Source organism: Schistocerca cancellata, chromosome 8 (assembly GCF_023864275.1).
Source record: "Schistocerca cancellata isolate TAMUIC-IGC-003103 chromosome 8, iqSchCanc2.1, whole genome shotgun sequence".
Taxonomy (NCBI): Eukaryota; Metazoa; Arthropoda; class Insecta; order Orthoptera; family Acrididae; genus Schistocerca; species Schistocerca cancellata.
In genome coordinates, this window is record NC_064633.1 from 90,333,010 (window position 1) to 90,358,995 (window position 25,986).

A 25,986-nucleotide genomic window follows, 5' to 3' on the forward strand; every position below is an offset into this window, starting at 1 on the left:
ACCAACATAGGGATGCGAGATGCGGTCGAAGGAGTCGTTAGAAATGTCTGCAAACATCTTCAGTTGCTTCTCGACAAGCTCCGGTGGGCAGCATTCATTTTCCAAGGACCACAGCTACGCCACACCTGCTGCCGCCGGATGGAGACCGTAAATTTTAGTCCCGTATGGTCGGTGTAGGCCACAGTTTCCCTTCGAGGACGACAGTGTCAAGAATGCGTGTAACATACATTCGGTCGAGACGACAATCAGGCGTGTATCCAGAACGGAGGCCATCTACATGCTCCCAGGTATCCACAAAATGCATATACTGGGCTCGGGGTATGAAGAGAAAATTGATCTTCCGTTGCAAGTACACATCTGAAATCGCCGCCTGAGCTACAACGGTCGTGTCGACGTTGGAAGAGCGGAGCGGGCCAATTTCCTCTGTGAAGAAGCGGGGAGGCACTCGTCTCCTATCTGTACCGAACGCAGCGTAGATGATGACTCGTACACTAGGCACTGTCATTGCTAATCCCCGCGCCGACGATACCTACGGTACATCCTCTGCCGTGATGCCTTGTCTGAGAAATATTACATTGCTGCTGCCAGTTTCGGAGACGGGTGATACATAGGATTCGTAGCCGTGGATGACGGAAAATTCCTCGACGTATGTTTCTTGTAGCAGAACGATGTCGGTGTCCTCCGGTCGCAGCATAACTCTGAGTGAAGACATCTTAATTTGCGACCGTATGGTATTGATATTGATACTGATAGAGGCAGGCCGATATGCTTGTCATGGTTCCGTCACATTTGTACCGGCCATGGGAGCTTACGCCGACTGATGTGCTGGCACGGTACGTGTCTGCGTCCTGTGCGCCGTCGTTGGTTGTAAGTGTGATTTCAGAAGGGTGCCTTCCCCGTCGTGCCGTCTGTTGTTACCACCATGGGATCCCGTTCACTAAGCCCAGTCCCAGTGTGACATGTTTCCCGTCGGCCGAGTCCTTCCAGCCCCTTTTCTTTGTGTCATCTCTTCTACTGCCTCAGGTTGGCAACGGACTTCTGGTAGCTTTGCGTTGTAGAGCCTTTCAGCTCACGCTTGACGTATGCTGCTGTCGAGACGGTAGTGTTCTGGACGTGAAGTCTCCGTACCCTCTGTAAGTCCTCTTCCTGCGTACGTATTTATCAGTCGGCCGACGCAGTGAGGCGTCGTTTGTTGTGCCTTTTCGCGGATAGTTGCTTACGCGTGTGAGTTTCTGCATCCGAGCCCGCATCTCGTGGTCGTGCGGTAGCGTTCTCGCTTCCCACGCCCGGGTTCCCGGGTTCGATTCCCGGCGGGGTCAGGGATTTTCTCTGCCTCGTGATGGCTGGGTGTTGTGTGCTGTCCTTAGGTTAGTTAGGTTTAAGTAGTTCTAAGTTCTAGGGGATTTATGACCACAGCAGTTGAGTCCCATAGTGCTCAGAGCCATTTGAACCATTTTTTTCCTGCATCCGACCGTGGTCGTGTGTCTCTGGCGCCACTGCAATTTTAGACGACGACAGCGGCTTGTACCGTGCTGTCGATGACACTCTTCTGGTTTCTGTACTGTAGGTATCGGTCACTTCTGCTCCGCGGGGGAGTGCCGCCACCGTCACCATGCCCGTGTCGTCTACCGCCGTCGTCGACTGTCCAGCTGTTGGCTGAGGACAATGTTTCGTAGAGCGTCCTTCCGGAACACATTTGCTTTTGTGAGAGGGAGAGACGTTGCCATAAGTGTTGCTCTGTCGGTGCTTGTACGATTCTCCGTTGGAGACATGTTGAGTGGACGTGACCTCCGTGACCACAAGCTGAGCAAATTTTCGGCTGACCATCATAAATATCGCTCTGCAGCCTCCACCTGTAAGATGCCACATGTTTTGATACGTCGTTCCGTATTTGTTCAAAATGGCTCTGAGCACTATGGGACTTAACTTCTAAGGTCATCAGTCCCCTAGAACTTAGAACTACTTAAACCTAACTAACCTAAGGACATCACACACATCCATGCCCGAGGCAGGATTCGAACCTGCGACCGTAGCGGCCGCGTGGTTCCAGACTGTAGCGCCTTTAACCGCTTGGCCACCACGGCCGGCGATCCGTATTTGGAGCACGCTACGAAATACCGGGTACCTCATAAAGAACGTCCATTTTTATGATATGTGACTGACCAAGACGTCAGCCAGAAGCTCAATTGGTAGCCTCAATATTCTGACAGTTATTAATCGAAACCACCCTGATCGGTGGCTGCCGCTCCGACATGGCCGTCAGAATGTTTAAATTTAAACCCATCTCTGGTATGGTGGACGAACTTGTCACACACAGTGTCACTGATAGGTTTCACGTTGATCACAGTGGCTGTTATAGAGAACTCGATTACAGTCATATCTTGTGGTCCAATTTTAATTCTCTTATATTTCGTTCCACCTCATATTCCTTGGATCGTACAAATTCATTATGAAAGCTGGTAGACCGTGGCTACAAATAAGCACTTCCACAGGACGACAACTGTTGAACTACATGAACTAAAATCGTCAGAACTTCTGAACGGTTAGCGCCAGGACGTTCAAACTGCACGGCTGACGGCGCAGCGCAGCGATTAGTACGCGCACGAACACGCGCCTTGTCGTTGTCGGCCATTTGCACGTGAAAATGTCTCGGTACAGCGTGCCTGCGTGTACAGCGCAAGTGAAGGCATACTGTGCGACCAATAACAGCCCTCCTCTAACTGAAAGGAAGTTTGCGAGCGAGTTCAAGGGAAGAAAACCGGTCCAAGTGTCCTAACAATCAAGAATTTGATTCATAAGTTTGAGAGAACTGTTAGTGTTCGTGATGAGCATTACCAACGGTCGTTCAAAAAAGGTGAAAACGCCTGAAGAAGTGGACAAGAGATGCGCTGTGTTTCAAACCAGATTCAAGATATCGACGAGACGAGCTGCGCAATATGTATGAATCAGCCAGGAGACACTGCGACGTATGTTTGTTGAAGATCTGCAGTCATTCGCACACAACATATCAGCCATTAAGCCACAAAGCCATGGAACAGCGGTTGTGTTTCGCCAACAGTTTTGACGACCAGGTCTTTGATATGAACATAGTTTGGTTTAGCGACGAAGCTCACTTTCATTTTTGATGGGTTCATCAATAAGCAAACCTGGGGCATTTAGGGGGCTGAGAATCCGCATTTCACGTTCGACAAATCTCTTCACCCTCTACGGGTGGCTGTGTTGTGTGCAATGTCCAGTCACGGAATAACCGGGGCGACATTCCTTTATGCCACGGTGGCTATCAAATGATACGTGAAGGTTTTGGAAGAAGATTTCATCCCCATTATCCAGAGTGACCCTGACTTCGACAAGATGTGGTTCATGCAAGACAGAGCTCGAACGCATCGACGCAAGAGAGTGTTTGATGACCTGGAGGAGTACTTAAGGGACCGCATTCTGGCTCTGGGGCACCAAGAGGCCACTGGCATCGGCATCGATTGGCCGCAGCATTATCTGGATCTGAACACATGCCACTCCTTTTTGCGGGACTATGTTAAATACATTTTGTACCCGTGGTCTAGGGGTAGCGTCGTTGATTCATAATCAAAACGTCTTCGGTCCCGGATCCGATCCCCGCCACTGCCTAAATTTTGATAAATAATCAGCATTGGCGGCCGAAGACTTCCGGCATAAGAAGTCAGCCTCATTCTGCCAACGGCCTTGTCAAAGAGGGTGGAGGAGCGGATAGAGGTTCAGGGCACTCTCTTGTCCTAGGGGTGGGAAATTGCCCCTAAAGGCGGAAGAATCAGCAATGATCAACGACATGAGGATGCAGAAGGCAATGGAAACCACTGCATTAAAGACACGTAACGTGTATCCACAGGACATGTGGCCTGTAATTGAAGAAGTGTCATGATGATCTTTCCATTGGCAAAAGATTCCGGAATAGTCCCCCATTCGAATCTCCGGGAGGGGACTGCCAAGGGGGAGGTTACCATGAGAAAAAGATTGAATAATCAACGAAAGGATAACGTTCTACGAGTCGGGGCGTGGAATGTCAGAAGCTTGAACGTGGCAGGGAAAGTAGAAAATCTGAAAAGGGAAATGCAAAGGCTCAAGCTAGATATAGTAGGGGGTCAGTGAAATGAAGTGGAAGGAAGACAAGGATTTCTGGTCAGATGAGTATCGGGTAATATCAACAGCAGCAGGAAATGGTATAACAGGTGTAGGATTCGTTATGAATAGGAAGGTAGGGCAGAGGGTGTGTTACTGTGAACAGTTCAGTGACCGGGTTGTTCTAATCAGAATCGACAGCAGACCAACACCGACAACGATAGTTCTACATCTACATCTACATCCATACTCCGCAAGCCACCTGACGGTGTGTGGCGGAGGGTACCTTCAGTACCTCTATCGGTTCTCCCTTCTATTCCAGTCTCGTATTGTTCGTGGAAAGAAGGATTGTCGGTATGCCTCTGTGTGGGCTCTAATCTCTCTGATTTTATCCTCATGGTCTCTTCGCGAGATATACGTAGGAGGGAGCAATATACTGCTTGACTCTTCGGTGATGGTATGTTCTCGAAACTTTGACAAAAGCCCGTACCGAGCTACTGAGCGTCTCTCCTGCAGAGTCTTCCACTGGAGTTTATCTATCATCTCCGTAACGCTTTCGCGATTACTAAATGATCCTGTAACGAAGCGCGCTGGTCTCCGTTGGATCTTCTCTATGTCTTGTATCAACCCTATCTGGTACGGATCCCACACTGCTGAGCAGTATTCAAGCAGTGGGCGAACAAGCGTACTGTAACCTACTTCCTTTGTTTTCGGATTGCATTTCCTTAGGATTCTTCCAATGAATCTCAGTCTGGCATCTGCTTTACCGACAATCAACATTATATGATCATTCCATTTTAAATCACTCCTAATGCGTACTCCCAGATAATTTATGGTATTAACTGCTTCCAGTTGCTGACCTGCTATTTTGTAGCTAAATGATAAAGGATCTATCTTTCTGTGTATTCGCAGCACATTACACTTGTCTACATTGAGATTCAGTTGCCATTCCCTGCACCATGCGTCAATTCGCTGCATTTCAGTACAATTTTCCATTGTTACAACCTCTCGATCTGCAAAAAGCCTCAGTGAACTTCCGATGTCATCCACCAGGTCATTTATGTATATTGTGAATAGAAACGGTCCTATGACACTCCCCTGCGGCACACCTGAAATTACTCTTACTTCGGAAGACTTCTCTCCATTGAGAATAACATGCTGCTTCCTGTTATCTAGGAACTCCTCAATCCAATCACACAATTGGTCTGATAGTCCATATGCTCTTACTTTGTTCAATAAACGACAGGTATACATGCCGACGTCGCAAGCTAAAGATGAATAGATAGAGAAAGTGTATGAGGATATTGAAAGGGTAATGCAGTATGTAAAGGGGGACGAAAATCTAATAGTCATGGGCGACTGGAATTAAGTTGTAGGGGAAGGAGTAGAAGAAAAGAGGAGATATATTTGGAAAAGGCCGGGAGATACGGGAAGATTTCAATTAGATTACATCATGGTCAGACAGTGATTCCGAAATCAGATACTGGATTGTAAGGCGTACCCAGGAGGAGATATAGACTCAGATCACAATATAGTAGCGATGGAGAGTAGGCTGAAGTTCAAGACATTAGTCAGGAAGAATCAATACGCAAAGAAGTGGGATACGGAAGTACTAAGAAATAACGAGATACGTTTGAAGTTCTCTAACGCTATAGATACAGCAATAAGGAATAGCGCAGTAGGCAGTACAGTTGAAGAGGAATGGACATCTCTAAAAAAGGCCATCACAGAAGTTGGGAAGGAAAACATAGGTACAAAAAAGGTAGCTGCGAAGAAACCATGGGTAACTGAAGAAATACTTCAGTTGATTGATGAAAGGAGGAAGTACAAACATGTTCCGGGAAAATCAGGAATACAGAAAAACAAGTCGCTGAGGAATGAAATAAATAGGAAGTGCAGGAAAGCTAAGACGAAATGGCTGCAGGAAAAATGTGAAAATGGTTCAAATGGCTCTGAGCACTATGGGACTCAACATCTTAGGTCATAAGTCCCCTAGAACTTAGAACTACTTAAACCTAACTAACCTAAGGACATCACATACACCCATGCCCGAGGCAGGATTCGAACGTGCGACCGTAGCAATCCCGCGGTTCCGGACTGCAGCGCCAGAACCGCTAGACCACCGCGGCCGGCGAAAAATTTGAAGACATCGAAAAAGATATGATTGTCGGAAGGACAGACTCAGCATACAGGAAAGTCAAAACAACCTTTGGTGACATTAAAAGCAACGATGGTAACATTAAGAGTGCAACGGGAATTCCACTGTTAAATGCAGAGGAGAGAGCAGATAGGTGGAAAGAATCCATTGAAAGCATCTATTGGGGTTAAGATTTGTCTGATGTGATAGAAGGAGAAACAGGAGTCGATTTAGAAGAGATAGGGGATCCAGTATTAGAATCGTAAATTAAAAGAGCTTTGGAGGACTTACGGTCAAATAAGGCTGAAGGGATAGATAACATTCCATCAGAATTTCTAAAATCATTGGGGGAAGTGGCAACAAAACGACTATTCACGTTGGTGTGTAGAATACGAGGTGCATTCAAGTTCTAAGGCCTCCGATTTTTTTGCTAATTAACTACTCACCCGAAATCGATGAAACTGGCGTTACTTCTCGACGTAATCACCCTGCAGACGTTCACGTTTTTCACAACGCTGACGCTATGATTCCATGGTAGCGGCGAAGGCTTCTTTAGGAGTCTGTTTTGACCACTGGAAAATCGCTGAGGCAACAGCAGCACGGCTGGTGAATGTGCGGCCACGGAGAGTGTCTTTCATTGTTGGAAAAAGCCAAAAATCACTAGGAGCCAGGTCAGGTGAGTAGGGAGCCTGAGGAATCACTTCAAAGTTCTTATCACGAAGAAACTGTTGCGTAACGTTAGCTCGATGTGCGGGTGCGTTGTCTTGGTGAAACAGCACACGCGCAGCCCTTCCCGGACGTTTTTGTTGCAGTGCAGGATGGGATTTGTTCTTCAAAACATTTTCGTAGGATGCACCTGTTACCGTAGTGCCCTTTGGAACGCAATGGGTAAGGATTGCGCCCTCGCTGTCCCAGAACATGGACACCATCATTTTTTGAGCACTGGTGGTTACCCGAAATTTTTTTGGTGGCGGTGAATCTGTGTGCTTCCATTGAGCTGACTGGCGCTTTGTTTCTGGATTGAAAAATGGCATCCACGTCTCATCCATTGGTCAACCGACGAAAAGAAAGTCCCATTCATGCTGTCGTTGCACGTCAACATTGCTTGGCAACATGCCACACGGGCAGCCATGTGGTCGTCCGTCAGCATTCATGGCACCCACCTGGATGACACTTTTCGCATTTTCAGGTCGTCATGCAGGATTGTGTGCACAGAACCCACAGAAATGCCAACTCTGGAGGCGATCTGTTCAACAGTCATTCGGCGATCCCCCAAAACAATTCTCTCCACTTTCTCGATCATGTCGTCAGACCGGCTTGTGCGAGCCCGAGGTTGTTTCGGTTTGTTCTCACACGATGTTCTGCCTTCATTAAACTGTCACACCCATGAACGCACTTTCGACACATCCATAACTCCATGACCACATGTCTCCTTCAACTGTCGATGAATTTCAATTGGTTTCACACCACGCAAATTCAGAAAACGAATGATTGCACGCTGTTCAAGTAAGGAAAACGTCGCCATTTTAAGTATTTAAAACAGTTGTCATTCTCGCCGCTGGCGGTAAAATTCCATCTGCCGTACGGTGCTGCCATCTGTGGGACGTATTGACAATGAACGCGGCCTAATTTTAAAACAATGCGCATGTTTCTATCTCTTTCCAGTCTCGAGAAAAAAACTCGGAGGCCTTAGTACTTGAATGCACCTCGTATATGAGTCTGGCGACATACCATCTGACTTTCGGAAAAGCATCATTACACAATTCCGAAGATGGAAAGAGCTGACAAGTGCGAGAATTATCGCACAATCAGCTTAACAGCTCATGCATCGAAGCTGCTTACAAGAATAATATACAGAAGAATGGAAAAGAAAATTGAGAATGCGCTAGGTGACGATCAGTTTGGCTTTAGGAAAAGTAAAGGGACGAGAGAGGCAATTCTGACGTTACGGCTAATAATGGAAGCAAGGCTAAAGAAAAATCAAGACACTTTCATAGGGTTTGTCGACCTGGAAAAAGCGTTCGACAATATAAAATGGTGCAAGCTGTTCGAGATTCTGAAAAAAGTAGGGGTAAGCTATAGGGAGAGACGGGTCACATACAATATGTACAACAACCAAGAGGGAATAATAAGAGTAGACGACCAAGAACGAAGTGCTCGTATTAAGAAGGGTGTAAGACAAGGCTGTAGCCTTTCGCCCCTACTCTTCAATCTGTACATCGAGGAAGCAATGATGGAAATAAAAGAAAGGTTCAGGAGTGGAATAAAAATACAAGGTGAAAGGATATCAATGATACGATTCGCTGATGACATTGCTATCCTGAGTGAAAGTGAAGAAGAATTAAATGATCTGCTGAGCGGAATGAACAGTCTAATGAGTACACAGTATGGTTTGAGAGTAAAGCGGAGAAAGACGAAGGTAATGAGAAGCAGTAGAAATGAGAACAGCGAGAAACTTAACATCACGATTGATGGTCACGAAGTCAATGAAGTTAAGGAATTCTGCTACCTATGCAGTAAAATAACCAAAGACGGACGGAGCAAGGAGGACATCAAAAGCAGACTCGCTATGGCAAAAAATGCATTGCTGGCCAAGTCTACTAATATCAAATACCCTCCTGAATTTGAGGAAGAAATTTCTGAGGATGTACGTCTGGAGTTCAGCATTATATGGTAGTGAAACATGGACTGTGGGAAAACCGGAACAGAAGAGAATCGAAGCATTTGAGATGTGGTGCTATAGACGAATGTTGAAAGTTAGGTGGACTGATAAGGTAAGGAATGAGGAGGTTCTACGCAGAATCGGAGAGGAAAGGAATATGCGGAAAACACTGATAAGGAAAAGGGACAGGATGATAGGGCATCTGCTAAGACATGAGGGAATGACTTCTTTGGTACTAGAGGGAGCTGTAGAGGGCAAAAACTGTAGAGGAAGACAGAGATTGGAATACGTCAAGCAAATAATTGAGGACGTAGGTTGCAAGTGCTACTCTGAGATGAAGAGGTTAGCACAGGAAAGCAATTCGTGGTGGGCCGCATCAAACCAGTCAGTAGACTGTTGAAAAAAAAAAAAAAAAAAAGAATAAAAATTAAAGACATGGTTACAGCAATAACCCCGAAAACAATTTCTGTGCTGAAAACAGCCATTCAGGCTATTCAGGCTATTCTGCCTTATCTTCATGGGGGTCATGTAAAATTTCACTATTTGTCAGCGCCAATTCATCGCCAATGATGCCAGGCAAATTGAACATCATAACCTAAGATATGGATATCTGTAGTGCCGTTTCCCTGTCGAATAAAGTCGGTGCACGCAGTAGTTTGTAACTAATTTACTTTTTTTTTGTACAGTTCAGTAAATGTCACCCTGTAGATCGAAAGGGTAAGCACTCACTAACAGGAAACAAACAACTGCATGCGCACGAAGCTCCGCAACAGGGACGAAAATCAGATGTCCGTGGCACAACGTCCGTCTGCAATCCGGGCGCGCTTCCAGGACCACCCAAAACTTCCTTTGCCCTGCTACTTATTGGCTGTCAATTGCCAGTAGTGTCTGTTCCTTCCGATATGTAGGCGTGTCCGAAGGAAGACTCCATCTAACTATACAGACGCTGTAAAATAAAGACGCAGCCCTAAGGTAATCTGGACGTATATTTATTCACTACACAAAAGCTACCACGACCCGCTGAATGTTCCTACAAGTTATTGAAAACTATTTTCTTTATTGTTCCTTTTTAAATTAGCGAGTTACGTTCTGATCAGCAGAAACTTTATTGTCGACCCCATGGCTTCACTAACTCCTTCTTTTTATTTGTATTCTAAAATGATTTTGGCAATGACTGCTTCTTCACTATATTAATATGAAATAATTCACGTTACGCAATTGCGATGTGTTATACTGTACCACACTGTTCGTCCTTGTATGATATTTTCCGAGCAAATATAGTGTGCTTGCACTTGCTCTATGTTGCGTGATGTGGGCACGTGGTGAGCACTCAGTCTTTTTACAAATTTTGAACTAATATAGTAATGGTGATTGCCGTGACTAATACGAGGGTCGTAACTTAAATAGTGGCAACTATTTATTCACAACCGATAAAAATGAGTTACATGTTTGCACCTGTTACTGTCCTTCAAAGTAGTCACCAGTGTTGTGTAGAACCCGTTGCCAGCGATATGGAAGGCGTAGTATACCGTTAGCAGAGCCTGTTCTGTTGATGGTGCGAATGGAACGGTCTACTGCCTGTCGAATCTTTGCTATAATTCTGAAGCGAATGCCACTAAGTGATTCCTTCATCTTCGGAATCAAATCAAAGTCACAAGGACGTAAGTCCGGGGAGTATGGTGGTTGGTACAGTACTTCCCAGTCCCATCGACCGAACAGAGCAGCCACAGCTTGCGCTGTATGCGCCAGCGCATTGTCGTGCAAAGTGATGGGTAGGTTGCAGGGAAAGTGTCGCCGCTTCTTTCGCAAAGCTGGTCGCAGAAGACGCCCCAAAAACGCACAGTAATACTGTGCACTGACGGTGGTGTTCGCTTCAGAACTGTTCCAAAGATTCGACGGGCAGTAGACCGCTCCATTCGGTATGTACTTGAGCACGGTTATGAAGACACCTCACCTAACAACAAAAAACCAACGTCCCATTGTGGCCCCCGTTGTACCATGCAACATTTGTCTCACAAACTTTTCAGCTACTTTCGAAGTTATTGTAGTTGGCAATAGCTAGTGACTCACCCTATATAATGTTCAATTGTTAACATACTCTCCATTTGCATCTACATGATTACTCTGTAATTCACAATTAAATGCCTTGCAGAGGGTTCGTCGAACCACCTTTAAGCTACTTCTCTGCCGTTCCACTCTCCAAAAGTGCGCGGGAAAAGCGAACACTTAAATCTTTCAGTGCGAGCTTTGATATTGTAATGAAATGATATCGGTATTATTATTATTATCATTATTATTATTGTAAAATGTTCATGTACTACAGAGATCAATGGAGGTTTCTGCAAGTGAGAGGAAGAAGGCTTTGATCTTGACTTGCCAAATACATTCATCAAAAACAAATAAATATAATGAATACGTCCCCAGAACGTATAAGTCAGCCGTATCATGATACAGAAGACTTTAAACGATGCTGGGTTGTATGACTCTTGGACGTGTGTTTACGATAGCACGAAGTTTCGGTTTGTGCAGCACATGCTGCAAAAATCATGATTCACATGTGATACCAGTGTGTAGGAGTGTCATACTGAGCAAACAGCAGATAGTGTACTAGACAAAGCGGTCACAACATTGGATGGTAGCCTCGTTACCCACTTGACTGTTATGGAAAGTCCAGATCGGTCCATTCGGCGCGGCCTAAGAGCACCATACCACGTGGGAATTTGTTTCTGTCCAAGGTTGCATATCGAACGGAGTGTAGGAAGTCTTTTGTTTGGTCGCTTCCCCCGTCCGTAAAGCACAGACTGTCTCGGTCTGGAAGGGCACATAAATTCCTGTTGACCACGTCGTTTGTGTGCTTCCTTTTTTCGGTCAGACAGTGTACATAGTTACAGAACGATACTAAACAAATTTCAAGACGCGACAGAAGGTGTCGTTAAGAAGAAATTGAGGGTAGGAACGCGTGTCCGGGAACGACGTCCAACGACGCTGCAGAGTGTCGAAGTTACAGGCGACGAAGTCTACCGCTAGGTCACCCCTGCGCAGGAAACGTGACGTTGTACGCAGACGGACCATGGGGGGAACGTCTGGCAACGTTGTTTGTTATTCAGTGATTACGACACATTGCAACGATAGACTGTGGGGGACACGGAGATAGTTGCGTAGGGAGGTCTTGGCTCCTATGAATGCAATGCTGTGTTGCCTCGGTGGATGCGGGGTTCCATCCGCGGCTCATTTTTCTCCTGTATACGGAAGAACACTGGAGATTTTAGAGCGTTTCAGGAGAAAAATAAAATGTGGATAGAAACCAGTGTGCGAAACTGTCATCCAACAAGGCGACAGACCATCGCATTCGAGAGACAAGGTCGTTATACACAGCAGTTGGCTCCATCTTCTCTACCGCCGATCTTGGAAATCAGTCGAAATCGCCGGATAACACACAGCTGCAGGCGCCGGCGTCCATAATTTCGGCGCTCTGCAGCACCCTTGCATGACATTTCCCGACACGGGTTGCTGACCTCAGATTTTTGCTCATGGCGCTCTCTAAAAGCCTAGGAGTTTTTCTGTGTCTTTTTGTTACACCCTGCACACATGGGCTTGCTCTCTCACAACTATGTTATGATACGGCAAGAATACAGTATCGTGAGCTACCGCGTCTGCAGTTTATCTCTCCACTATACTGCTGTTCGCCATGTTAGCGATAACAAGCCTCTCATGCGAAATTTCACCTGCCTCGAGATGACTGGGTGTTTGTGTTGTCCTCATCATTTCATCATCATCCAGGAAAGTGGCGAAATTGGACTGAGCAAAGGTTGGGAAATTGTACGGGCGCTGATAACCACGCAGTTGAGCGCCTCACAAACCAAACATCATCATCATCATCTCATGCGAAAAGGCAGTCGATGAGTCTATGACGATTGTTCTCAGTGCCATGCAGGGCCTCAACGGCTTCTGGTGTCTAGCGCCGTATCGCCAGACAGAGCAGTGTACGCTTCAGTCGATCACACAGATTGGTCAATTCTGGGTCCAAGATGGTGACATGTAAGTGAAATTTATCATTTTGGAAGTAATCACCATAACTATTAGTACATATATCCGATTGTGAGACAGGACGGTCCATACCTTCATGGAAGAATGTTTGCGTTCTGTGAAGGCATTGGCCATCTTGGGTCACAACTGAATAAATTTATCAACAGCTAGGGCGATTTCTTTTGAAATAATAAATAGTTGACTCTCCCTTTTTCCCATCTGTGTAGTTTTCATTTAACTACCCCTCATAAAATTGACATGTCTTACAGCTTTAGTTGAACAATAAAGCTCGATACAGCCATCTGTAAAAGAGAAGAAGAAAATAATAATTACCTTTGTTCCGATATTGTATATGGCAGCAGCCAAACAGAACAGGCGTTACACCTTATAATGAATCTGAAAGTAAAATAAACATCACACTGCTCGTCATTAGATGGTAAAAGAACACAAATCACTCATGGACTCATACGAAAAGGTAAATCAAAGGACAGCCGGCCGTAGTGGCCGAGCGGTTCTAGGCGCTACAGTCTGGAACCGGGCGAGCACTACGGTCGCAGGTTCGAATCCTGCCTCGGGCATGGATGTGTGTGCTGTCCGTAGGTTAGTTAGGTTTAAAAAGTTCTAGGGGCTTGATGACCTCAGAAGTTAAGTCCCATAGTGCTCAGAGCCATATGATTTTTGAAATAAAAGGACACAATCAATTCTACTGTCAGCGAGCAGAGTGAAGGAGATACAATGGAATGCTGTAGATCCTTCGCTTCTTTTAAAATAATTTTATAAGATAAGACTGTGCGCGAGGAGTGTCGTGACCTGATATGCCCACTAAAGTAAAGTACAGGCAATGCATTTGAGTGTCTCGCATATATAAGGGCCAACCGTGAACAATAGCGGAACTTCCCCACCATGTATATTTTTCTATGGAATTCTGCCTTGCCTCGTTAACACAGCCAATCTCAAACTGTAGTTCGGAAATAAACTAGTAACAGTTTTCCCCAGAAACTGAAATTATATAACCAGCACTAACGAACTGGTACAGGGAAAAAGCGGTGAACGGACGAGTTCTGTGACAAACAGCAGAGGCGTCAGCCGCAATATAGGCTGCTGTGCGCCTGCCGCAGCACTAAATTTCTCGTTCGGGAGACGTCAGGGGTGCGACGAACAGCGAGCGGAAGTCACAGCGGCTGACACACAGCCAGCCATCCGCCCATTCACGCACCCACGCACCCACGCACCCACGAATGCGCCGCACACACCCACGCACCCACGAATGCGGGCACGCGCTCACACACACACACACACACACACACACACACAGCCCCTCTGACCGGCTTTCGCTACTGTTCGTCACCGCCAGAGAACTCGCAACACGTCCACATGAATTATAACGGAGGTTCCCGCTGCCCGCCCATGGGGGAGCCATCCAACTCCTGCTTCGACTTTCCCGCCTGCTGGCCTATACTTTAAGCATTCAGCAGTTTCTTTCGAACGTGGAATCGACTCGCCTGATCCAGTCTTTACTTACACACGTCCTGACCGTTGTCAGCTGGGAGTTTTAATATGAGTACTGTAATATCAAAAGATGATAGAAGAATCTTTATATAAACAGCGCAGCTCGTGTTCTACATTAGGCATTAATAACGTAGCAATAAGAAACAGACAATGCGATGTACTGCATCATCAGGGAGACTGTAACTGTCCTCCATAACTGAGGTAGCGAATGGACGCCTGCACTTGGTGCAGTATTTGCCTGGAATCCGGATGGTGCTAACAAGTTTCAACCTCTATCAGTGACCGCCAACGGGAAGAAAGTTGGTACCATAAATTTCACCAGCACCTGATTATGTGCCAGCCTCGTAGAATAAATTCAAAACTTTTCCACAATCGCACATAAATTTAGGATATGCACCACTGTGATTAACCCAGCATTGGAGTGGGACGTCATGTTAGACAACCCTCTTCAGACTATTCAACGCGAGTACAAGACGTGCTAGCACCGAAATTCATCTTCTCACTTCTCTCATCCGCACAGAGGAACGGTCTTGACATCATGCTATAGGCACATCCATCAGTCAGCTACAAGCAACAGATACATTTAAGATACAAAACTCTCATACCTCACGAGGAAAAATGCTACTTTGTCTGCTGGAAGAAAACTGTTTTCCCTTTGGTGGCTGAATGTACTCATACCCTACAATCTAATATGAATGGCTCTTTTCTCAGAGAAAAAGTACACTGATTTCAGTTATGGAAGCCTTGTACACAACAATTACAGTCAAGCACGATAAGAAAACTATAGTTACAAAGAGTTTGACCTGTTCGCACCACTGTAGATTTTTCTCGCTCCACAATAGATGGTAAAATATGCACTTTTACATCTTATACATACAAATGTTAATTTTTACACTAGTAAATGTTTAATATTAGGAACTAGAAAGCGTTTTTCTTTTTACTTTTTCGTACCAACAGTACGGAGGTTGGGCGAGGGCTAACGGCTAAGAATCACGCGGCACGAAAATTTCACGTCATTGGATTAAATCTTCACGTGGGTGACGGCAGTCTACGTAGACATGAAAATTATTGATTGTCAGAAATAGATAACCTCTATCGAAAACTGATGCTATAATCTACAATTCTCTTAATTCTTCATTTTTTTCTTTTCCTCCATTCCACGTTATCTTCATCTATACTGGACCAATTATTTTAGTATTTTTCTTTCAAATAGTAACAGTCTTTCTTCATCTTTCTTTAATACTTCACATCCGTATAATGGTACTGGTATAATGGTCGACTGATACAAGCTGATTTTGAAGTTAGGACTAAGTGATCATTTCTGTAAGATTTTAATAAACCTAAAGAGTGTTTTGTTCGTTGTTGCCAGCCGGGTATCTACTTCTATATCCATTCCATTATTGTTACTAAACAGGCTCCTTAAGTACTTGAAGCGGTCAACTGTTTTGAAAGTGAATCCATCTACAGGCAAAGACGCATCACTTTGGTTTTTCTTACTTATGACCAGATACGAGGAAGAGTCAAATGAAAACCTTAAATATATTTTTAAATATTATTTACTGTGCAGAAGTGGTACAAAGCTGTATTACTTTTCAACACAACTCCCCCAAGCTCAATGCAAGTCCTCCAGTGTTTAAAAAGTGCAAAAATTCCTTTAGAAAAAAATTCTTTGGTAGTCCGCGCAACAATTCTTGCACCGCGTGGCGTACCTCTTCATCAGAACGGAACTTCTTTCCTCCCATTGCGTCTATGAGTGGTCCAAACATATGGAAATCACTTAGGGCAAGGTCTGGCGAGTATGATGGATGAGGAAGACACTCACAATGCAGGTCTGCGATTGTTGCAACTGTTGTACGGGCAGTGTGGGGCCTTGCATTGTGATGTTGCAAAAGAACACCTGCTGACAGCAATCCAAGTCGCTTTGATTTGATTGCAGTCCGCAGATGATTTTTTAGGATATCAGTGTACGATGCACTGGTGACAGTGGTCCCTCTCGGCATGTAATGCTCCAAAATTACGCCTTTTACGTCCCAAAAGAGAATCATCATAACCTTCCCTGCTGATGGCTCCGTTCGAAACTTCTTTGGTTTTGGTGATGAGGAATGGCGCCATTCATTGCACACTCTTTTCATTTTCGGTTTGTGGAAGTGAACCCTGGTTTAGTCCCAAGTAACGATTCTTGCTAGGAAGCCATCACCTTCTCGTTCAAAGCGCCGAAGAAGTTCTTCAAGCATCAACACGTCGTTCTTTCATTTCAGGTGTCAGCTGCCGTGGCACCCATCTTGCAGACACTTTCTGAAACTGGAGCACATCATGCACAATGTGGTGTGCTGACTCATGACTAATTTGTAAACATGCTGCAATGTCACTCGGCGGTTTTCCTTCACTATGGCTTCAACTGCTGAAATGTTCTGTGGAGTCACAACTCGTTGTGCCTGACCTGGACGAGGAGCAAAAAAATGGCTCTGAGTACTATGCGACTTAACTTCTGAGGTCATCAGTCGCCTAGAACTTAGAACTAATTAAACTTAACTAACCCAAGGACATCACACACATCCATGCCCGAGGCAGGATTCGAACTTGCGACCGCAGTGGTTGCCGGGCTCCAGACTGCAGCGCCTAGAACCGCACGGCCATTCCGGCCGGCTGACGAGGAGCATCTTCCACTCAAGTCACACCATTTGCGAACTTCGCACTCTATTCGTAGACTTGCTGCTGTGACAAACATGCATCACCGTACTGAACTTTTATTCGTCAATTAATTTCAATAGGTTTCACACCTTCACTACGCAAAAACCGAATACCAGAACGCTGTTCTTCCCTAGTGCAAGTCGTAAGTGTGGCGGCCATCTTTATACTGATGCTGCGACGGTATGTGTGCATCTGCTCTATGCAGCCACCTACAGGCCATTGTGCTCGCTGTTTGTAGCACGCTTACCAGCTTACAGGATAACGGCGCGAAATTTCGATTTGTGATTGCAAATTTAAGGTTTTCATTTGACTCACCCTCGTATTATGTCTTTTCTTCACTAACTTTGAATCCTATTTTCTCAGCAATTTTGTAATAATTTTCCATCATCTTGACTGATTCTGTTTTGGAACTACTTATTAATGCTACATCATCTGTGTAGGCAAGTCTAGCAGCATTCATCTCCTGCATTTGGATCCCGTGTCGATTAGTTTTACTAAATCCTCTATCGATCTTCTCTATAACGAAGTTAACTACAATAAGTGAAATGACGTCTCTTTGTCTCAGTCCAGTGAATAACTTAAAATTTTCTGTTTCTCCTACAGGTATATTGAAATGACGTAAAGTTTCATTTTAATTACTATGATTAGCTTAGAAGGTATTTCAAATTCCTTCATTATATTTAGAAGTGTTTATCGGTGTATGCTATTGTAGGCCTTTTCGAAATCTACAAATAATATGTGTACATCTGCATTGAATTCCTACGCCTGTTCAGTTACCTGTCTTAGAGTGAAAAGATGATCTAATGTGGATCTATTTCTGCGGAAACCGCACTGATAGTCACCAATTAACTTTTCAGTAATGGGATCAGTCTGTTCAACAGGCACGTCGATAGGATTTTATAATTAACCTCCAGCAAAACAATTCCTCTAAAGTTGTCGCACACAAGGGGACTATTCTTCTTAAATATCTGGTATATAATTGCGGTTTTCCAGTCTGCAGATATGGTTTCTGTCTTCCAGATTGTTTCTATTAAATATTGTAGTTCTACTTCCTGTCGTGGCCTTCCATCCTTTAATAACTGAGCGTATATCTGCTCTTCCCCACAAGCCTTGTTATTCTTTAATTTCTATATGGCTTGTTTTTTTCATTTACCGATTGGGTGCTAACTTGTACAACGACTGTATTAGGTTCTTCAAATTTGAAGTAAGGCTGTGGATCATTGCAGTTGAGTAATTGTGAAAACTATGTCTTCCATCTTCTTTGTATGTCACTCTTGTTGGTCAGAGTTTTCCCATGCTTATCCTTTTCAACTGTTCACTTTTAGTAAATTTACCCAAAGATATTTTAATGTTTTGGTACATCTTCCTTGCTCTGTCGCACTTGAAATCATCCTTCGCTTCTTTTATCATATTGTTGTAGTATTCCCTTTCTCTTGTCTTTGGGTTCGTTGTGTTTCAAGGCGGATTTTGTAATATCTTTCGTTCATTGTCATATTGTTCCTTTCTCTAAGCCCCACATTTCTCGAATTTCTTCTCTCCAGAACTTCTCGTTGGAACTTCTTGTTAAACCAAATTTTGTTAGGTTGTTTTCTTTTTCCTATAACTTTGGAAGATACTTCCTGACTATTGTTCTTCTGGTGTTCCTTTTGCTCTGACGTCTTGTTGTTTCCTGTTGTATAGTCTAGTTTTTGTTAGGTTGCTTTCCATTTCCTTGGTAAAGTTTCCTTTTGTAGGTTCTTCAGCCAAGTTTCCTAAGTTATATCTAGTAATTTCCGCTGTGTTTATATTTATTTTCTTCTTAATTTTCTTTTCATTTTTGATATGATTAACATATGGTCCTTGTCAAATCGGTGCCATAAAGGTTCTAATATTCTTAATACTGTTCTGGAATCTTTTTTGGATGGCGACATGGTCAATATGATTCACTACGTCTCCATCTGGTGATGTTCATCCTCTTGTCCCGTTTCCATGTACTGCCGTAACGGATTTGGAAATATGCAGAAGGCGTCTCTATTGTGTGTGTGTGTGTGTGTGTGTGTGTGTGTGTGTGTGTGTGTGTGTATGTGTGTGTTCAAAAATGGCTCTGAGCACTACGGGACTTAACAACTGAGGTCATCGGTCCCCTAGAACTAAGAACTACTTAAACATAACTAACCTAAGGGCAACACACACATCCATGCCCGAGGCAGGATTCGAACCTGCGACCGTAGCGGTCGCGCGGTTCCAGACAGAAGCGTCTAGAACCGATCGGCCACACCGGCCGGCTGTGTGTGTGTGTGTGTGTGTGTGTGTGTGTGTGTGAATAAAATTGCCGTACATTCTCTGAGTAGAGTTTAAATATTAAAATAAATTCACATCCGTCTTTGAAAATATTTGATACGCACGCATACACGACTTCCTATATAAAAAACACAGTAGTGTGGGACAGTGAATAGCACAATGCCGAACGAGGGTTCAAGTGCACATCTTGCCATCCAGGCTTAGGTTTCCTGTGATTTCCCTAAATCATTGCAAGCAAATAAGCAGGTGGTTCCTTTGAAAGGGAACAGGCGATTTCATTCCCCATCCTTGGAACATTCCGAGCTTGTGCTCAATCTTTAATGAACTCGATGTCGGCAGGACACTGAAAGTGGGGAGGGGGGTAAGAAAATTTAATGTGGATTGCAATTAAATAACTCGAGAACAAGTTAATGAAAAGTTACTGGGCACAGAGTCTGAATTAGGGGCTCTAATATTTCCTGTACAAGCTGATGGTGCATTAATAAATACGTAATGTTCACTTACCTCGAATAATTAAATTAATTAAATTATGGTTTGGCACAATGGATAACGTGAATTGACGTGAGTATATCACGGAAGGTATGTTACTGCAAACCACTCTAGGTTCTTTTGTACTGCACATTTCTTTCTTCATTCTGTATTTCACTTCTCTGCCTCAGCGTTGCAGGTACGTTTATGTCATGGTGTTTAGTAATCTGCATGAGACAAGTAATGATATGGGCATTAGTAATACCTTATTATAGTCAACGGAGTTCTTTTTTATCATCAGTAGAGAATATTTATTACTTAGGAGCAATGAGCTGACAGCAATAAATTTTAAAATATATTTAGCATCTTGCATTCATTACACAAGAGGTGCATCAAATCGTACTTGAATACGTGGTCCTACAACTGGAACAGAAATATTTATGTTCGTGAGGTACGGTGGTGGCAATAGCATCGGTTTGGCAACATCAATTCCTCAGCATTAGAGGGTAAAACAACAAAAATCACTCACACACTCATACGAAAAGGTAAATAAAAGGTAACGATTAATTGTACTGACTACTGTGGGATCCGTACCAGATAGGGTTGATAAAAGAGATAGAGAAGATCCAACGGAGAGCAGCGCGCTTCGTTACAGGATCATTTAGTAATCGCGAAAGCGTTACGGGGATGATAGATAAACTCCATTGGAAGACTTTGCAGGAGAGACGCTCAGTAGCTCGGTACGGGCTTTTGTTGAAGTTTCGAGAACATACCTTCACCTATGAGTCAAGCAGTATATTGCTCCCTCCTACGTGTATCTCGCGAAGAGACCATGAGGATAAGATCAGAGAGATTAGAGCGCACACAGAGGCATACCGAAAATCTTTCTTTCCACGAACAATACGAGACTGGAATAGAACGGAGAACCGATAGTGGTACATAAAGTACCCTCCGCCACACACCATCAGGTGACTTGCGAAGTATGGATGTAGATGTAGATGTAGATGTAGTGTTAGCAAGCAGATCAAAGGATGTACACAATGAATGGAGGGTGAACGCCATATCAAAGAAACATGCACGTAGACAAATTTTTTGAATAATCAAAAAGTAGTCATCAGATAATAATACACTCAGCATGTAGGTAGTCTTTTGACATAGATTTTAACGTACTGCACAGTGGAGGAGCCTCTGACCCATTATTTGTGAAACCATGACGGATGGTGGTCAAAACACTTCCATAATACTTACAAAAGAGAACATCGTTAGCAAGAGGATAAATTTCGCACGAATTTCAATACAGGCTAATGTTGGCCAAATAGTAACTGTCTACGAACAGCCAGTGCTTAAAGCATTGTGTAATTCGACATGGATCGATGGCTCAGTCCCGTACTAAGCAATGACCATCAAACAGCATTCTTGCACTAAAATTTAATGGCATGGACAAAATAAGAGACCACGACTGATTTCTCTAACATAGATGAATTTCAAAGAGAAAACACTAAGTGACTGTACAAGTAAATATATCCCGGTGCCTGTATCATCAAGTTAGATAGGACAGTTCAAGAGACCATGTTTTCCAACTTACCAAGACTAAGGCAGAATACTCATCATGGTGGACGCCGTGAAACGGCTTCACTTTCAAAACAGTCGTTGGGGCAAAAGGAACTGTTGGGGCTGACATCTACAGCATTACGTAGTTCCATCTGGATGTATATCTTTGACTCCTGTCTTAGCCCAATCTAGGCTCAAATTTAGGTTTAAATGGATCTACGCGACTCATGATCCTCTGGCTGTCTGTGTAGTCATTCAACTTTACGACACACTCATTCCATTCACTCATAATCACAGAAAGGGACCACAGGTACTGGAAAGCGGGCGTACCAATAAATAAAGGAATGAGTCAACACATTATTTCTCCAGATGCTGCCGGCGTGCTGAATATTTAACTACACAACACGAAAATCAATGTATATATATGCAAAATACATCAACTGTGAGGAAACGTAAAACATCTTACGACCCATTTCAACACTTACATCCACAGGGTGAGTCACGTACGACGTAACGCCCTCTTGGTTCATGAACGGTTGCACATATCGAAACGTGGTTTTGGGCAAACGTTAGAGCATCGAGGGGCACGTATGTTTCTGTTTGGTTAATGTTTTTAGCGTTGGTGTCAACAGAGATATTGAAGTAAGTAGTTTTTTTAACGGAATAGAATACTTTTCATACCTGCAATCGATGGCTCTTGAGAAGACAGTTACAGTGACATAGCGTTTGTTAATGTTGACGTTGAAACCTGTCGTACGAAATTTGAGAAATATCCTAGAATGTGGGAGCACGGTAGCCCGAAACGGCATTCGCGCTGCAAACACATCCAAGTAGATGTCTCGTACCAGGCTGCGTGGTTGTATACCGTAAGGCAGGCCTGCGCAACGAGAATAAAGCTTCATTTCCCCTCGAACTAACTCACGATCTGCATACATCTACGAATGTTGTATGTGGAAAAACAGCATAGGCTAGAATATAGAGTATATACTCCCAGATTTACGTGAAATGAAGAAACAGAGAAATAACAGTTCATTCTTAAATTAAAAAAAATCCTATACGTGGCTCTGCGCTTCTTAGAGGTAAAATAGAAGCTCTCTGACAACTGTCTCCACCTACACTGCTCTAACTCATATCATATGGGATACATTCGCTGAACTAAACATTTTATTAAAAATATTTTGGTGACCACCTGCACACCGCAAAATAAATATTCTTCTTAACTAAACGTCGTCGATTTATTTGACTCCGTAATGCAATTTCGTACATACGTAAATCAAATAAACAATTTAATAATAATGATTTGGTACTACCCAAATCAAAAAACAGAAATTGTCTTCCAAAAACATAACGTTATCCTTTATTTGAACTGTTCAAATTGTTAAAGATGGACTGAAAGCTACATTTCCAATCGCTGTTTGAAAGAAAGACGAACGGATGTACTTACAGTGTATGATAGAGCATGCACTGGTGACTCGACGACAAATTTCGTCTGACGTAGCTGGAGTTTCGTCATAGATGCATCTTTGAGATATCCTCAAAGAAAGCAATCAGGAGGAGTCAAATCGGCGAACAATGAAGACCATTTGTCAACAGAACTTCGTCCTATCCAACGTCCGGGAAATTTCTCATTGAGTATTTGCGTTTCAGCACGGGGTGCGTGAGCTGGACAACCGTCGCGTTGCAGCCATATACACAGTCGAATATCCAGGGGTATCTCTTCTAGAACAACCGGCAGAATGTTCGTCATACAGTGTGCGTACGAATGCCCACTTAGAACGCCTAGGATGAAGTAAGGTCCCAAATGTCATTTCCTATGAGGCCGTTTACGCTCCACGGCCGTTGATGTTGCCTGGGCGAAGCCAGTGTGGATTTTCGGCTGCCCACTGGTGCATGTTACGAAAATTTTCATTAGCGTGGAGCCGGCCGAGGTGGCCGAGTGGTTCTAGGCGCTTCAGTCAAGAACCGCGCGACTGCTACGGTCGCAGGTTCGAATCCTGCCTCGGGCATGGTTGTGTGTGATGTCCTTAGGTTAGTTAGGTTTAAGTAGTTCTAAGTTCTAGGGGACTGATGACCTCAGATGTTAAGTCTCATAGTGCTCAGATTTATTTGAACCACTTTCTTCTCATTAGCGTGGTTAGTAAACGTTGTATCGTCGGTCAAGCGAACACGATGGAAGAACGTAGGTTCGTCTTTCAGTTGCTGAAGGGCTAACCGACAAAATTCTCTACGACTTTCGAAATCACGGTCGTCGAGTGCCTGATGTAGTGCCTGATGTAGTGACAGATGACGGTGATAGAAGTTCTATCGTTGCGGGGTGCGAATGACACTCGCCTGGCTGACTCCAAATTCTTTGGCAATATATATTCAAATGGCTCTGAGTCCTATGCGACTTAACACCTGAGGTCATCAGTCCCCTAGAACGTAGAACTACTTAAACCGAACTAACCTAAGGACATCACACACATATCCATGTCCGAGGCAGGATTCGAACCTGCGACCGTAGCGGTCGCTCGGATCCAGACTGTAGCGGCTAGACCCGCACGGCCACTCCGGCCGGCACTCGTGAACATACAGGGTGTAATTGGTATAATTGTATGTATTTTTGTATGTGTTACCGTAATAGGTACGCTCCTCAGTATGTTGGTTGTCTTTCCCCTGCACGGAAGAGTCTTCGCACAAACACGTCACAGGCTTTTTAACCCAATGTTTTCACCACATTCGAAACTGCAGCGCTAGGTGAAATACGGCTGTGAGTATAAACTCACCGTTTTGTGCCCACACGTATACACATGAACAAGTGACCTACTCCCCAGGGCAAAATAAACATTAATGGCTTGGTCTTGCTAGACGTAACTGGAGGTGCTAACCAATCTTAAAACGTACTACTCCTATTAGCTATAATTATTAGTCTGCAAATGAAGTGAACATTGATGCATTGTGGTTCAGTATACTGTCCTCAATCCCCAGAAAACTAAGTGCACTTATATCTGTTACATGTTGTATGTACATATGCATACAGTCACACCTACCACCCCTCCTACACACACACATAGCTCAAAGTGCCCCAGGAAAGTTGAAATCCTCATGGCAGAGCGTGGACACATCTCATATTATTTTCCACTACTAGGGGTCCTGACGCTTTTGGTAAGATAGTGTATATTATGCTGCTATAAATTATTTAAATTATTTCTATTTCCTCAATGTCTGCTTTTAGTTGTCGTGATCTTCCTGAGATTAGTGCAAGATGCAGTACATCACCTTTATACGACACACTACCGTGAAGTACGGCAACGTCCAGATTGTGCTTACGATGACGTGGTTTGGTGGTGTCTAGGAAGCCTGCATACGCGATTCGCTAGACAAACATTCAAATAAATCTTATTAATGAGTTTTATTACAAAAAGAAAATTACAATACTTAACTTTTGCAATTGCACTGATGTGACGCAAGCAACGGGCGACATACAAAATAATGTCTTTGTCAGTATAAACCAGGGGTTCCCAACAAAATTTTCTTGAGGATCCCCTCATCGAGCATGATTGGCACCTTGTCATATCACATGGCAAATCTAGTCTTTTTGGTACTTATAAAAAACATTGATATATTCATTATTGACAAAATATTGAGGTGCCTAAACAAAAAATCTGTTATCATACAAAATATGTTTAATATATTTTTTATTCTAATAGCATCTTGCGGACCCCTCTGGCATAGCTTGCGGACCCCTGGGGGTCCGCGGACCACCTGTTGGGAACCACTGGTGTAGACAATCCCAAGTTTGTGCTGCATAGAGAGTACAAGCGAAGCGACTAGAGTTGACGCTGCTAATTTTGAATGGTTCAAATGGCTCTGAGCACTATGGGACTTACCTTCTGAGGTCATCAGTCCCCTAGAACTTAGAACTACTTAAACCTAACTAACCTAAGGACATCACACACATCCATGCCCGAGGCAGGATTCAAACCTGCGACTGTAGCGGTCGCGCGGTTCCAGACTGTAGCGCCTAGAACCGCTCAGCCACCTTGGCCGGCGCTAATCTTGAAGCTGCTATTGAACTGGGCTGTCACTAGTCGGTCGCGTCGCTATGTCCTCCCCACATAGGGGGCGCTGCTGTCGCGTTGTGGTCCTGGAGGGAGGTCCGGGAAGCGTGCCATTGGCTGACTTCTTTCCACAGCCATCTCTTCTCTATCGTTCCCGACTGGCGTGCCGGCGCTTGACTTGTGCGCCGTAACAGTTCGTGTCACTTGCTGTTGCAGATAGCCATTTTCCACGTGGAGAGGGGCCCGTTCTGCGAGCTGTTCCTGCAGTGCGTGACGTACGGCTTCTACACGGAGCCGTGGCAGGAGCAGCTGTACGCCGCCTTCAGCCTCATGTGCATGTTCGTGCTGCCGCTCGCCATCCTCATCGGCACATACGTGTCCACTTTCATCACCATCTCACGTGAGTTATCGCTGCTTAATATGCTATTGCATGTTTGCAGCTACATGTGTCATATCGTCTATTCCCCATACTAGGTATTACCGTGGCTCACATTGCCAATACAAGGGATGATGAGATCACTGGCACACCG

The 25,986-nt window shown here is 44.3% G+C and overlaps 1 protein-coding gene across 1 annotated transcript in view; it reads left to right on the forward strand.

Annotated features, from left to right (window-relative positions):
• Positions 1-765: 765 nt before the first annotated feature.
• Positions 766-25,986, forward strand: part of LOC126095387 (gonadotropin-releasing hormone receptor-like) — a 78,952-nt gene continuing 53,731 nt past the window's right edge. Inside the window, exons 1-2 of the mRNA XM_049910190.1 lie at positions 766-867; positions 25,673-25,856. Coding sequence (XP_049766147.1) covers positions 766-867; positions 25,673-25,856 — 286 coding nt within the window. The remainder of the gene's footprint in view (positions 868-25,672; positions 25,857-25,986) is intronic.